Consider the following 15,669-nt stretch of genomic DNA (forward strand, 5'->3'; position numbering starts at 1 on the left):
TTTCTTTCTATTTTTAGTAGAGATGGGGTCTTGCTCTTACTCAGGCTGGTCTCGAACTCCTGACCTCAGGCGATCCTCCCGCCTCGGCCTCCCAGAGTGCTAGGATTACAGGCATGAGCCACCGTGCCTGGCCTCACTATTTTTAAAGTCAGATACCTTTCCCCCCCAAGAAAGTGTTGCTTTCTTATTCATAAGACTTGCTTGTAAAGGAGATTCTGACTCCTTCCAAACAATAAAACTAATCCCCACAGACAGACTTCCCAACGCCACTGGGTGTTCAAAACAATGTGGAACAGACTCCGAGGGTGACTCCCAGCGATGGGGCCCGTGAGGTCGGTGGCTGCTGTGCAGAGCACAGGCACCTTGCTGAGGCTCCCAGGGAAAGCGGCCAGTGGAATAAGCAAGGGGCAGAGCGCTCAGGGGGAGGGGAGCCCCCTCAGTCCAGCACCAACAGACTTGCAAAATTGCCAGGGACCTTAGGAATGGTGCAGACTAGCTTCGGAGTTTACGGACGAGGAAACGGAGGCCCAGAGAGGTGCAGCAACTGTGGTGTGGTGGGTGAGAGCCCTCAACGTGGACTCTGAAGATGTGGTTCCCAACCCTGCTCTGCCTGTATGACTTGGGGAAGTTACTTAATCTCAGGTGCCTCAGTGTCTTTATCTGCAAAACTGGAATACTAGCACATACCTCACTGAGTGCCCAGAATAATGAATGGCATTCAACATGTCTGCCATCATTTAATATCATAAATCACCCAGAATGTGCTGGTGAGCTCCAGGGCCCCATGCCCTTCAAGGCCACCTAAAATGAGTGAACTCCCCGTCACCCAGATGCCTCGTTCATTTTCCACTGGGCAAGAGCCAACTGGCATCAAAACAAGAGGACACTTTGAAGGACCTCGAACACGAGGCCAAGGCAAGTACCTCGCCTGCATAGCGGTTGCGCAAATTGAGGGACGCCATGAAGTTGGAGTAATCTTTCTTCACACAGGCCGGGCGCTCGGTTAGCTGAGTCGCCTGCGGACGAGTAATGACAATTATTTCAGACTCTTGCAACACAATCCTTTTCTCACATTTACCATGGCTAAACCTAAGTCTAATTGAGAAGTCAGGTTCAGATCTGGAGGTTATTAAAACTCTTCAGTGCTGGCAAGTTAATAAAACAAAATATTCTAAATACCCTCTAGTCTGATATGTCCCAGAAGAGGATTTTTAAAAAAATTTTGATGGAAGAAGTATTTCTGGAAGACAGTCTGTACTATAAGTGAACAGGCCTTTGCAAGAGAAAGAATCACTAGATTGTGTTGAGAATGATTGTAATCTGTGATGGAAACGCTGTGACAGTTGGTACTCATGGCCAGCTCCTCTGTGGGTGGGTGTGGTCTGTAAATGTCACTTACAGATGATAAAAAGTGGCTGAAGGTAACAGCCAAAGCCAGTGGGCTCTTAAGCATCTGCTAGTTGCTCCTCAGTCTAAGGTTTGAGACAGAAAGGGCATACCCTGAGTACAAAGGCAACCCCCAGAATGAGAGAAAGTATTTGCAAACCACACCCCTCACTTCCTCTGCTTGAGCCTTAGCCTCCCAGCTCCGCCACCTGCCCTGGGGGACCCAGGGCCTCAGTGACTCCCCTTCCCAGCCCAGGCTGGCCACTGCTGCCATACCCTCCAGCCCCTGGACTGTGCTCCACAGTCTGAGGGGGTCACTGCTCTGCAGGAGGCTCACACGTACCCCGAGCGTGGTGTTCTGCTTGTTGTAGCCAGCGAAGTGAAGAATGCTCTCAGTGGCCATGGCCAGGCCTGTGTGCTGGGACAGTCCCGACACCCAGTTCTGATGTTTGTTCAGATATTCCTGAAACAGGATAAAAACATGCTATTTTACTTAAAGGAGAAAATAAAACTATAATTAATTTAAGGTGTGGGGTAGTGGAGCAAACACTGGGTAGACCTGAGTCTGCCCCTCGCTGACTAGCTGGGGGACCACCAGTAAGGTAAGGCCTCTCTCTGACTGGCTACTGCTCATCTGCAAACGAGGACAAGGTCTGATTCTCTCAGGGGCTGGCAGGCAGTTGGTGGTGGGTGCGGCTTTGTGTCAATGCGGGAGGCCCCTTTATTCCTTTAGCACCTCCTTGCTAACCATCTGGTTTGCCAAGAGCTGTACTAGCAGCTGGGGAAACGTGCTGCAAAGCCTTGGCCCTGCTGCCAACAGGCAGGCAGTGTGGTGTGGGGCCTCCACTCTCCTACTGTAGCACCCCTGCTGCCCAGCATGGGTGAGACAGCAGGAATGCAGAACAACACCTGAGTCCACCTGGCCACCCAGTGGGAAAAGGGCATTTGGGCAAAGGGACATCTGGCAGAGCCCGAGGTGTGAGGAAAACCTCCTGCTCTGGGGACCCCAGGGGCTCAGCACCACAGAAGCACTGAGTACAGACGCGACAGGGTGGGGGCAAGGCTGGGCCGGAGATAGGCCAAGTGGGAAAGGCCTCCCAGGCCAGGCAAAAGCACTTAGAGTGAGCTACATAACTCCCTGCACAAAAATACACACAGGCATGTAAACTCAAAACCGTACTAATGCAACTAGTTTCTGGGGGGCTCCCTGGAGCCCCCAGAAGCCCACCCATAGACCCCATGGTGATGGGCAGTGGCAGTAGTTTAAATGGAAGTACTGACCAGATTTGCTATTAAACCTGGACTACTCTGGCGTGTGGCATGGAGGGCAGATTCGGGGAAGGCTGAGGCTGGAGGCAGGACGGGAGGTGGGGCTGGGCAGGGAGAGCTAGGCAGAGGTCAGGTGGGGGTTCAGAATGAGTGGGCTGCAGAGGGAGGGGAAGGGTGGGCCTGAGGGGGGCGCCAAGGGGACACTTGATGGAAATATCAAGGTCATTTCAAGCTTTTTCATTTTCTACTTCCTCCTCAGGCCAGGCCTGCCTGAAAAAGTCAGAGAGAATAAAAAGCTCTATTGGCCTCTTTTTGGTCCACTGAAACTTTCTAGGCATTAAAGGGGGCCTCCCCTCTTATGCCACAGACTTTTCCTCTACCTCAACCAAAGGAAATCAGATGATTCTAAGTATTAACAGTTTGAGAAACTACCACAGTCTGACGAATTCTAGTGTATAAATGAGAAAGCTACAGTCATCAAATGACAGGTGTGACTTAGTTACAAGGCCCTGCTCCGTCCTCCTCACTGTTCAACCTCTCTGGGGAAGGAGGAACTTTACAGCAATCCTTGGCATGACCCACAGGTTCTTGCCAAATGCATTTCCACACAGCGTCTGGGGCTCCTGGAGCCAGCTGTTCTATCCTCCTGGATTTCACACCCAGAAACCTCTGTGAACTGGGTTCACCTTAACAAGTGTTGCCAAGGCCAACTTCACGAGCTCCTCCTAAAACACCTGCCCTCTGCTAACTCAGATTTCTTCTAGTGGCATTTGTCTTGTCTTTGACTTGTTTTCTTTTTTTCCAAATTGTCACTGACTTGAACTTTGACTCCTGTTAAGGCAACTTTGTCCTCATACACTGTGGCATTTTTGTTCCATCTGTTTGACTGTGACTTTCAACAGAACAGTAACTCACTTTGCAGTCACTGGCATTTACAGAAACACTCCCATGCACCTACTGCTGGCGGTGCTGCTTAGTCTTAGGCACTAGACTGACATTTCTCTATTTATTCACACTAGTGCTGCTGTATTTTGAGTTGCCTGCGTCTGCATAAAGCTCTTTGGACAGCTCAAAGGATCTTATTGAGATTGCTTTTTGATGTCTTCAAGAAAGTACCTGCAGGTGGGACTTGGTAACCGTGGGCGCCCACTTCATGGCCTCCTGCAAGATCATTCCACAGCGTGCAGCGAAGTCCTTCACGATGCTCTGCAAGAGGGTGAAACCGCTTCTCAACAACCTGAGGTCGGTTCATCTGGGCTGAACTGTGTTCCCCCAAAATCCCTATGTTGAGTTCTGACCAGTAGCAGCACCTCAGAATAGGACTGCACCTGGAAGATGGGCCTTTACAGAGGTGATTAAATTAAAAGGCAGCTAGGCTGGGCGTGGTGGCTCACGCCTGTAATCCTAGCACTCTGGGAGGCCGACGTAGGAGGATTGCTTGAGGTCAGGAGTTCGAGACCAGCCTGAGAAACAGCGAGACCCTGTCTCTACTAAAGATAAAAAAATTAGCTGGACGTTGTGGCATGAGCCTGTAGTCCCAGCTACTTGGAAGGCTGACGCAGGAGGATCACTTGAGCCCAGAAGTTTGAGGTTGCTGTGAGCTAGGCTGATGCCACGGCACTCTAGCCCGGGCAACAGAGTGAGACTCTGTCTCAAAAAAAAAAAGGCAGTTAGGGTGGGCCCTGATCCAATCTGGCCAGTGTCCTCATGAGAAGAGGGTATCTGGACACACAGTGGGAAGAGCACGTGAGGACGTGGGGAAGGAGGTGGCCACCAACAAGCCAAGGATAGAGGCTTCAGGAGAAACTAGCCCTGCTGACACCTTGACCTTGGACCTCAGCCCTCAGAACTAGGAGACATATAATGTCTGTTTCTTAAGCCACCTGTCTGTGGTCCTTAGCTACAGCAGCCCAGCAGGCTAGCACAATGGTCAGGTTCTAACCCAATCCCAGGGACAGGGAACTCGCACACACGGTGGTCTGTAGTTCCTGAACAAGGCTGTATGGCAGAATCTACATGAATAGCAGGTTACAGGGCCACTGTGCACCTGTCCTGGGTCAGCGACTGGAGGGGAGGGCAGTTTCAGGGTGGCAAAAATCACTGCTTGGGGAAACTCCTCAGTGACCGCTGATCTGGCTGGGAGGTCCTGAGTCAGGACATGATCCAGCCCTAGGCTGGTAGAGCTCTGAGTGGACTCAAGCTTTGGTCCTGCCAGAGTAATGCCTCTGAGTCAGACCAAGTTGGGGACAAAAGATGCCCAGGACATCGTCCTCATTCGGAGCGATTTATTCTGCCTGTTTTCCCATGGGATAGCACAAAGCCAGGGGCATGTTATGCTACTGCCGCAATAACCAAGAGTCAGTATACCTCGGAGAAGTGAAGTCCACCTGCAATCATGCATGCTCAGTGCAGACGGGAGGGGCTATAAACTGACTGGTAGCTGTAAACCTCTTGGGCAGCTAAATCAAGAACACAGCTGAGAGTCCCCATGGCCGAGGGGCCAGAGCACTGGCTTGGAAGGCAGCAGAGCCTGGGGGCAGCCAGCTGCCCTCGCACACTGGCCAGTGCTCAGTCTCCTGGCTGCAGGGTGGGGCAAACACCACTCATACCCCCAGACCGAGGGGGACTGGGTCACCTCATATAGTCAAGCACCTGCCTGCACACTCAAAGATGGGTGGTGAAGATGGTCCCTCTGCAGGGGACCACATCAGGCCTACCTCTCGGGCTTCGTACGTGTCAGGAACTGTGATCCGGTAGGGGGCGTCAGGAATGTCATAGTAAGGCTGGTCCTTGTGAATATCCTGCAAGCACAGTGAGACTCACGCTTCCAAACCGCCTTCTCCAAGATGCCACTGCCAAGCCTCTCAGACGGGACAGCAGAATGTTGGCCACCCCTTCCCACTACCTGTCCCATCTATGACGGGCTTCCAGACTTGGTGCAGCTTCCTGGGAAACACCAGGGTAGGATATGGGCCCCCAATACACCCCTTATAGCATGAATCAGGACAGAGGAGCATGCCATGACACGGAGTGGACGGTGGACACTCACAGCACTCAGCGACAGCGACAGGGTCTGCAGGATGTCCAGCATGGTCTTCAGCACGGTCCCGCTCCAGAGCAGGTGGGGAAACCTGTGCCAAGAGCCAGCTCTCAGGGCCAGGAACCAAACCTCAAGGAAGGTTGGCCTCAGTGGGTGGGGTCCCACTTCAGCTGCCTCCCCTGCGCCAGCACAAGCCCACACCTGCTGCTGGCCAGCTGAAGGTGGGAGGTCAGGAGGTCTCTGAGGCAGAGAGCCCACCCACCCTTCTCAGGCTCTCTGCAGGGAAGGGGGTGGTACCCAGTCAGAAATGCTCCCCAGGCCCTGCCATTCCCATTCCCCAGGGTCAGACACGCCCCAACTGACCTTTTCTGAACCCGATACCGACCGTCCTGGTCACGCACTGGCCAAGCTGCACCCCTTCACTCCCCAAAGCAATTCTCCTAGTTTTCAACCAAGCTCCCCAATATTTCTCACTTCATGGCACAGAAAATGACATTATTTGCATGACACCCTGGGGTAAAGAGAAGGTGCCTGCTCTTGAAAGCAACAGGCCATGGGCTCTGATGGCCCCAGGGCTGAAGGGGCAGTGTCTCTGCACAGCTGTGACTCATCCGAGGCCCCCTGCTCAGAAACCCCAGCTCAGACACAGGCCACATGTGTGTTGGACTTGCTTTCATGGCCTACGGCTGGCTCCTGACCCACCCTCAGACGGCACTGGTGCCTGTGCCAGGCACACAGCATCTGCGACAGGCTCCAGATCCCTGGACGCGACTCCATTTGGGTGTCTGCTGCCTCTGGCCTTCACCCCTCAGAGCGGCTGGCCAGCCCACCTTCGAGTGTTCTCATCTGTGGGGATGTGTCCCAAGAGGGCCTGCTTTGCCTCCCAGCACAGGGCGTGCATATGGAAAAGGGCCAGTGTGGGCTTTTGTTCCTGAGAAGCCTCCGGAACACATACAAGACACCAATTCTACCAGAGGTCCTCTGGCTGGACCTTTGGCTAGAAGATGGTGGGCTGGGGCTTGCCAGGGTGGGTGCGGCTCAGAGACACAGGGACATTACACCAGCAAGAGTAATGCAGTCACTACAGTAACCACTCTAAGTAACATTGATAGCTCGGATGAACGGACATTTCTGGACCCAAATTCAGACTGTGGCAAACACACTGACATTCAGTAGGAGGCTGCGTCATTCTTGAGAATTTTTACTGTGACTCCATTTTTTTCTGGACTGATAATGTGAGGATGATTTTTTCCCGTATCCCAAATCACAAAAGTTTACACACATACAAATAAAGCATTAGCAGGAAAATGAACTTACTTATCCACCAGACCAGACAGATACTTATCCGCAACCCTCCGTATCCTCTTGTGGATGTGGTTGAAGTTCACCAGCAGGAACTGGGCGTGCCGCTCCAGCTCCTCCTCGTTCTCCTTGGTCTTGGCCTAGAGATTCAGAAGAGCCAGGTACAGCAGAGCCCTCGCGTGCCTCCAGCAGACACGTGCTCACGCTCTGACAAGACTTACTTTATCCGCCATCATATTCAGGAAGGCATCAAAGACTTTGTCTGCAACAGCAATCACACACTGCATCATCCCTGAAACGAGAAGGTGTCCACAGATCAGGTGCAGCAGCAGACAGAGATCAATCCTGGCTATTTCCAAACTTTTTCTTTTAAAATGACTTCAGACTTACAGAGAATTGCAGGGGCAGCTCAGAGTTTCCATATACCCTTTACCCAGCTTCCCCGGACAGTAACATCTGCAATAACCAGGCTGATGTGTTGAAAACTGAGAGTCATACACTAAGGTAATATTAATACTATCACCTGAACTTCACACTTTGCTGGATTTCCCAAATTCTCCTGTTTACATTCCTCTTTTGTTCCAGCACCCAACCCAGGACGCCAGATGGCATTTAGTCATCATGTATCCTGGTCTCCTCTAATCTATGTTGACTCCTTAGTCTGTCTTTGTCTTTCATGATTTTGATGCTTTTGAAGAACACAGGTATATTCTGTAGAATGTCCCTCAATGTAGGTTTGTCTGATGTTTACACATGATTAGACTAGGGTTATAGGATTCTTGGAGAGAATACTACAGAAGGAATGTGCCCTTACTGTCACATCATATCTTGGGTATGTGATGTCATTATGTCTTATCACTGGCAAAGTTAACACTGATCATTTGGTTTGAGTTACTATTTTTCCCTTTCCATACTTTACTCTTTAGAAGCAAGTCACTAAATCCAGCCCACACTTAGGCCGAGGAAACGCCGAAGAGAATTTGTGGATGAGAGTTAAAAAACCACCACAGCAATTGATAAATATTTTGGAGAAGATACTTTGAGGTTATATAGATAACTCATTTCTCTTTAAAATTTTACCCACTAATTTTAGCATTCATGAGTGGATTCTGCCTCCAGTAGCTACTGTGGAGAGATTTTCTATCTCCCTCATTCCTCCTACTTTTAGTAACTGGAATTCTGTAAGGAAGGCTTGTCCCTCCTTCCCCGTATTTCATTTATTCAATAATCTAATCACTTTGGGCTAATGGATATTTCTTTTATTCACTGGGTTATAATCCAATACCATCACTATTTTGTTGCTCAAATCGCTCCAACTTTGGCCACTGGCAGCTCTTTTGGCTTAGCTCCTGTGTCCTTCTGACATGCCCCAATGCCTTTTTTTTCTTCTTAATCAACCCTTTCTCCATGAAGCCCTGTTTCCTTTTATTGAAGAATGGTATTCAGAAACGAAGATCTAAGCACTGGATGTGCTCATTGTTGCAGGCATGCATAGTAGGTTGTAAAAAGCAACAGAGAACAGTGGAAATCACAATGCAGATAAAAGAACTGCAATAAAATTCCAATTCATACTCCACAGTGCTGTTCCTCTATCCACTATTGTTAACCTGCATGGTTAAATAACAGGATTGCTCTTTGCAACTAGGCAGAGAGACTAGGCAGGTGCTATCAGCTTTGTACTCTGGGCCCAGCACAGAGCCTGAGACATAAAGGGGCCTTTTATAGCTATTTGTTACTGGGAAAAGTGGGCCCCAACAAGGCTCTCAGCAATATGAAAAGTGATCAGTGTGACCTGGACAGGTGCCCAACAGTGGAGAAAGTTGCTTTCTTGAAAGGCTGGGCTGGGTGGGTAAAATCTTATTTTGGGGGTATGCGTTTACTGTTATACTTTTTTCATATAGCTATTAGGAAACTGAAACTATAAGTTCCTAATAAATAATCAGAGAGTGGTCAGATGCCAATCAATATCATGTAATAGCATTTAAGGGGATTTTTACTTATAGAAAAGCCTCTTTTTTTTGTACCTAAGGTTAACTCTGAATTACTAGTGTACTGACTAGCTGGGCAGCTGGCAGGTGAGCAGCAGGCCCTGGCCCTTACGGAACAGGGAGGCTCGGCTTACGGAGGCCCTTCCCTTTAGTGGAGCTGCTAGACATTTCATATACTCTCTCTCCTGGTTGGTTCTAAAAATTCATGAATAATATATGTCTCCAAAGACACTTCCTTCTCATCTCTCATGTTTTAGAAGAGAAAAGGAAGAGAGAAGTCAACTCAATAGCTGCACATTTACTGCTTAACCTACGTACCATGCTCAGAACAAAAACAACCAATTTGAAATCATGGAAGAATACAAAATCATTTCATTTTGAATCATTTGAAGAGCAAATCAACCCCCAGTACAATTTAGTTTCCTCTGCTGTCACAAGAACAAAAAAACAGAGCTCAGAGAGAAGAGTGAAACGTCTAGCTTCAGAAAAGGATCTAATTCCATCTATAGATATTCTCTAGGAGACTGGCAAAATGTGCTAGGTTTTTAAGTCTCTTAGAGGTTAACAGTTTCAATTTTTTTGTTACTTCTTCTCCCTCCTGAACCAAAGAATCTCAGGATGAGCCAAATGTCCAGCACAGAACTTAGCACAAAACAGCTGCTGCATTGACCAATGGATGAAGGGACTGAATCAATGAACAGCATCTCTGCTATACCCCCAAGTGGTCCTGAGGTGTGTGAGACCCTCTGAGCATTACCCTCCGTATCTGGACTCCTCCAGAAAGAGGTTTCCTTCTGTAGAAACTGTCTGCCTGCACCTCCTACTCCTGGCCTCCACCAGGGTCCCTGCTCATTCTAATTCTTCCCTGACTGCCAGCAGAGGGAGCTTCCAGAACCTCATGCTGCCCTTCCTTGCCAATCCCACTGATTCCCAGCTGCAAAAATACATTCATGCAGCTAATTTCCTGACTCTGTTGTGTAGCAGTATGAGGTATCCTACAAAGGACTTATTGGATGAAAGTCTTACATAAACCAGCTTCTCAAGAGTCTCTGGGGTGATTTTTAAAAACATTTCTTCAAGCGTTAATTTTTCAACAAAAGAAAAAAATGGTACCAGAAGTATCTGGAAATAATTTCTCTACTGGCAAGAACAAGTTGATATTATAGAATCATCAATGTGCCAACAGCTTCTGGAATGGAAAGGACTACTCACTACTAGTTGTACTTTAATGCTAACTTTGTTAATCTTAATAATTCATCAATAAGCATTCCTCAAAAAATTTGCTCACACAGTTAATAAGTTTCTAGATTCTACTAAATTCCCTTGCATATTTAAACATGATTATCAAATTATTGTAAGCATTTAATTAAAACATAGGTCTATTATTTCAGTATCTTTTAAATTTTTAAACACCTTATAAATCAGACTTATCAGTACCTTTATAAAGTAAAACTGGTCAAAAAGTGCTTACATTATGCATTTAACTTTTTTCTTTGCTGTCTTTCTTTTTTTGGCAAAATAAACTTTTATAAAACTCTGTTAGCCCTTTGTAATTTTTAAAAATTGAGGTATAATTTGCATACGATAAAATCCAAAGACTTTATGTGCTCAATTTGATGACTTTTAACAATTGTACACTCTCATGAAACCACCACCCAAACAAAACAGAGAACACTTCCGTCAGCCCAGAAAGTTTCTTTGTGTCCCTTTCCAGTTTGCCACCTCTTCTTCCTACTCCGGTATTTATCTTAGGTTTCCCTTATAGGGTTTTGGTAATTGTAATATTTTTATGCCTTCCTGGAGTTTCCACTATTCTTCTGTCTTCCTAGGAGTTGGTCCTCTTGGCTAGGACTGGTGACAGCTAAGGCCCTCTGTGCACTCAGCCCGAGCACATGCTGCACTGTAAGACTTGCGTTTCATACAGATTTTCACATTCTGAAATGTTCCCAGAAATGATACAGGCCTTGACATGGCTGTGGCCCACAGAGCCTGGCCTGCCAGTGGTCCAACTGGGTCCCCGCATAACGGGCAGGGCTACTGAGGCATGGAAACCCTCATGACAAGAGCCGTGCTTGCAGCCAGCTCCCACCGGTGGCCTTGGCTAATGGAGCATCTTTAACTGGTTGCTCCGTGGGCCGCCTCTGTTCATCACCCACTGGAAGGACACTGGTCACTTTCTGAGACCAGGCTTGATCAGTCCCTCTATTACTGGTGCTAGACTCTGTCCTGGACTGTGTGGTTTTTTCCTAGTGTTTTCTCTTTCCTGCTTACACAAAGAGACACAACTACACGTCTCCACTTCACAAATCCTTAATGGAATAAATAAACATTATATGTCGGCCAGGCGCGGTGGCTCACGCCTGTAATCCTAGCACTCTGGGAGCCCGAGGCAGGGGGATAGCTCGAGGTCAGGAGTTCGAGACCAGCCTGAGCAAGAGCGAGACCCCGTCTGTACTAAAAATAGAAAGAAATTATCTGGCCAACTAAAAATATATATACAAAAAGTTAGCCGGGCATGGTGGCACATGCCTGTAGTCCCAGCTACTCGGGAGGCTGAGGCAGGAGGATTGCTTAAGCCCAGGAGTTTGAGGTTGCTGTGAGATAGGCTGACGCCACGGCACTCACTTTAGCCGGGCAACAGAGCAAGATTCTGTCTCAAAAAACAAAAACAAAAACAAAAACAAACAAAAAACATTATATGTCTATATCTGTATCTACCTATCTCCCAGTGTACTCCCCCTGCTTTTGTAATTCAACCATCTTCTTGTGCATTTTGCGTTCAACATTGTTCTTTTCAGAGTATCATTAAGAACTCATACCTTTCATAATCAATCTAAATTTGTTTCAATTAAATAAAATAAAAATACTGTATTTATGTTCAGGTTGTAATAATTTGTCCACTGAGACTCTCTTTAAATCGATTTCTTGGTCTTCTTAGCCTGCTCTCTGGCAACAGCAAGATGCTGCAGGTCCACCAGTGACTGTCCAAGGAGCCCTGTACCCTTCAGATGAGCACACTCCAGCCGTGGGCCAGAGCGACCCTCCCGTTTGGGGCCCTTGCACCAGTAGCAGAGCAAGTGAGATGTATATTTTAAGGTTATGTGTTTTATACTGATCTTTCTAATGTGGTAGGTCACTTCATAAAACTATTTTCTACATGTAGACAAAAAATAGGAAGGAAGTAGTATTCCTTTTATCCTATTAAGGCTTAATTCATCATGAAAGCATCACAATAAGCTTACCAGATTTGTCTTTCTGAATAGCTTTATCCTCAAAGTAGCAGAACATGACCTGGAAGCGATCAGGATCTGTTGAGCGCAGTACCCTAACAAGGAGAACACCGTAAACAAATTTTGAAAATGCCAGGCCCACCCCTATCACAGGTTTGACGCTACTCAGAACTGGTGAGGCTGTGAGGAACAGACACCCTCTGCCGTTTGTAGGGGCGCACTGACATGAGTAACCGACTATTATTAAACATTCCCATATTTTTCAACCCAGCAACCCCACCACTAGGGTGTATCTTAAGCATTACCTGCGTAAGGATTTTCATGACAACACTGACTTCATTACTCAAAATAGAAACAATCTGCCCATCAACAGGGGACTGGTCAGATTAGCCTAAGTGCACCCATCTCATCATCCAGCCACCAAAATGAGAGGTAGCTCTATATGTGCGCTGTTACAGGAAAACATTCGAGACATACTAAATGAAAAAACCAAGGTGCAGGGAAAACACATACAGTGTGGTTCCACTAACAGGTTTCCTAAAGGCCTCCGTGTGTATGTGTAGGCTACGTATGCTTGCCTCTGCATGAAAAATTTCTAAAGAGAAAAATAAGAGACTATTAACAGTCGGTATCTCTGTATAGTAGGAATAAGATATTCAGGGCTAGGAAGGTAAGAGCTGTGTTTTTTTTTTTTAATCTTTAGCATCTTCTGTACTATTCTACTGTTTTTTATTCTCTTATTTGTTTTATGTACCATGTATATTTTTACTTTTTTTTTTTAAGACATGGGGTTCTGACTATATTGCCCAGGCTGGTCTTGAACTCCTGGCCTCAAGTGATCCTCCTGCCTCAGCCTCCCCAGTAGCTAGGGCTACAGGCATGGGCTATCATGCCAGGCTCAGAGTTTTACTTTTACAATAAAAAATATCTTTAACCTCAGGGGGAAAAGGAACAAAAAGAAAAGAAATGCATGAGCTTGACTCACGGGCAAGTGGAACCTGTTTAGAGTTCCAGGGCTCCACTAAGAGAGCAGGGGCACGACGGGGTACAGCCACTGGCCTCTGCGTCAGCCTGCTGCATGTTAAGCCTCCGGAGGGCAGGCCAGGTGGCTTTAAGCTCATGCATTCTTGAGTGTACACATGCACACAGCTTTCACTTGATTTCTCACATTTTCCACTTTGTGGTTTTAAAGTTCTCCCAATAACCAGTGGCTGGGCACCTAAGCCAGGTTCTTGAATAAAGAATAAAATCTTTGGGGCTGTCTCTCTGTGCTAGCAGAGTGCTCTCAGGGACCTGGCAGGCAGCCTGGGTGGGAGCTGGGCTCATGGAAGTTGTCTGTACCTCTTAGAATCTTCCCCTGCTAGTTCACTCAAGAAGCTGTCCTGGGCTGGGAACAGTGGCTCACACCTGTAATCCCAGCACTCTGGGAGGCCGAGGTGGTGGGACTGCTTGAGTTCAGGAGTTCAAGACAAGCCTGAGCAAGAGCGAGACTCTGTCTCTACTAAAAATAGAAAAAATTAGCTGGACATGGTAGTGTGTGCCTGTAGTCCCAGCTACCCGGGAGGCTGAGGCAGGAGGATAGCTTGAGCCCAGGAGTTTGAGGTTGCAGTGAGCTAAGATGACAAAAAAACCCCAAAACACCAAAAACCTGCCACTTGTCCTGAGAACCGAGGAAACCATTCAGGCGCACACTTGTGGGGAAGGCAGAAATAGCCCTACCTTTGAACATGTGAGGCTGAGGGGGTCTGGAGATATCTCTTCTACCCATACATGCTAGGATTAAAACCACGTTTTTTGCTCTGTTTCGGTTTGGCTTGTGTTGTTTTGGCTGGTTTTTCTTTGAAAATATATTCTTTGGAAAAAAGATAAGAAAGAAATATCCTAATAGGCTATAGGGGATGGTGGTAGGGTCAATGATTTTTTTTCCCTCCACTTATTCTGCAAGTTTTTGTGTCATGTTCTTATAGGACTTTTGTAAATGAAAGTAAAAGACATTTATGGCTGGTGGTTCATGGTTATGGTTATGGTGGATATGGTGGTTCACACCTGCAACCTCAGCACTTTGGGAGCCCATGCTGGGAGGATTGCTGGAGGCCAGGAGTACAAGACCAGCTGGGCAACATAGTGAGACCCTGTTGCTACAAAAAATACAAAAATTAGCCAGGCATGGTGGAGCACGCCTGTAGTCTAGCTACTGGAGAGGCTGAGGTAGGAGGATCACGTGAGCCCAGGCATTCCAGGTTGCGGTGCACTATGCTTGTGCCACTGCACTCCAGCCTGGGCAAAAGAGCAAGACCCTGTCTAGCCCCTGAAAAAAAAAATTTAAAAATTAAAAAAAATTAAAATTAAAAACCATTTACAACGAAAAAAGAACAGAAAGTCAAAATTCCCTTATGGGCTTCTGGGGAGAACGGGTCACTGGTTTCCATTTTTGCTCTTTTGTGGAGCCTTCAGGCTGCCGAAGGCAGGGAGGGGGCCACTAAGCAGGAGGGTGGGGCATGCTCCCTGTAACGAAAGCAGCCTTCATCTATTTTATACATTACACTTTCAGGTACGATTTTTTTTCCTCCCCTGCTGCCCCTGGCAGGGTCTTGCTCTGTTGCTCAGGCCGGACAGTGGTGGGATCATAGCTCACTGCAGCCTTGAACGCCTGAGCTCAAATGATCCTCCTGCCTCAGCCTCCCGAGTAGTTGGGACTACAGGTGCCACCATCATGCCTGGCTAAGTTTTGTATTTTCTGTAGAACCAGGGGTCTTGCTATGTTACCCAGGCTAGTCTCGAACTCCTGAGCCTTGGCCTCCCAAAATGCTGGGATTACCATCATGAGCTACCATGTCCAGCCTCAAGCATGATTTCTTTTATGAGAGGGTCTGGTGGCACCAAAAAAAAAAAAAAAGGTTAAAATAGTGTTTTTCAAATATCCCTCCTTTTTTTTTTTCTTTTTTTGAGACAGAGTCTTGCTTTCTTGCCTGGGCTAGAGTGCCATGGCGTCAGCCTAGCTCACAGCAACCTCAAATTCCTGGGCTCAAGCAATCCTCCTGCCTCAGCCTCCCAAGTAGCCGGGACTAGATGCATGCGCCACCATGCCCGGCTAATTTTTCTATATATATTTTTAGCTGTCCAACTAATTTCTTTCTATTTTTAGTAGAGATGAGGTCTCACTCTTGCTCAGGCTGGTCTCGAACTCCTGACCTCAAGCGATCCTCCTGCCCCGGCCTCCCAGAGTGCTAGGATTACAGGCGTTAGCCACTGTGCCCGGCCTATCCCTCCTTTTAAGAACACTTTCTTTTCAAGTCAGTTGGGAAGGAAATGATTCTATAACTTCCTGCACTCCTCCTGTGACTTAAATAAGCTAAGTATAACTTGACCTTTTCCTGATGACAGGGAATCATCGTTTTGTAGCTAGTGTGTCTGGTGGCAGCCCCAGGGTGCCTGGGCCTCACTGCAGGGGGCT

General features: G+C 47.6%; 1 protein-coding gene across 2 annotated transcripts in view; it reads right to left on the reverse strand.

Moving 5' to 3' along the window:
* Nucleotides 1–15,669, reverse strand: part of PI4KA (phosphatidylinositol 4-kinase alpha) — a 114,719-nt gene that overhangs the window by 27,070 nt on the left and 71,980 nt on the right. For both annotated transcript variants that reach the window (XM_045535137.1, XM_045535138.1), the window contains exons 23-30: nt 12,228–12,310; nt 7,219–7,289; nt 7,013–7,137; nt 5,705–5,786; nt 5,373–5,456; nt 3,772–3,861; nt 1,730–1,849; nt 924–1,016 (exon numbers count right to left, since the gene is read on the reverse strand). In XM_045535137.1, coding sequence (XP_045391093.1) covers nt 924–1,016; nt 1,730–1,849; nt 3,772–3,861; nt 5,373–5,456; nt 5,705–5,786; nt 7,013–7,137; nt 7,219–7,289; nt 12,228–12,310 — 748 coding nt within the window. The remainder of the gene's footprint in view (nt 1–923; nt 1,017–1,729; nt 1,850–3,771; nt 3,862–5,372; nt 5,457–5,704; nt 5,787–7,012; nt 7,138–7,218; nt 7,290–12,227; nt 12,311–15,669) is intronic.

The sequence above is a fragment of the Lemur catta genome, chromosome 21 (assembly GCF_020740605.2).
Source record: "Lemur catta isolate mLemCat1 chromosome 21, mLemCat1.pri, whole genome shotgun sequence".
NCBI lineage: Eukaryota > Metazoa > Chordata > Mammalia > Primates > Lemuridae > Lemur > Lemur catta.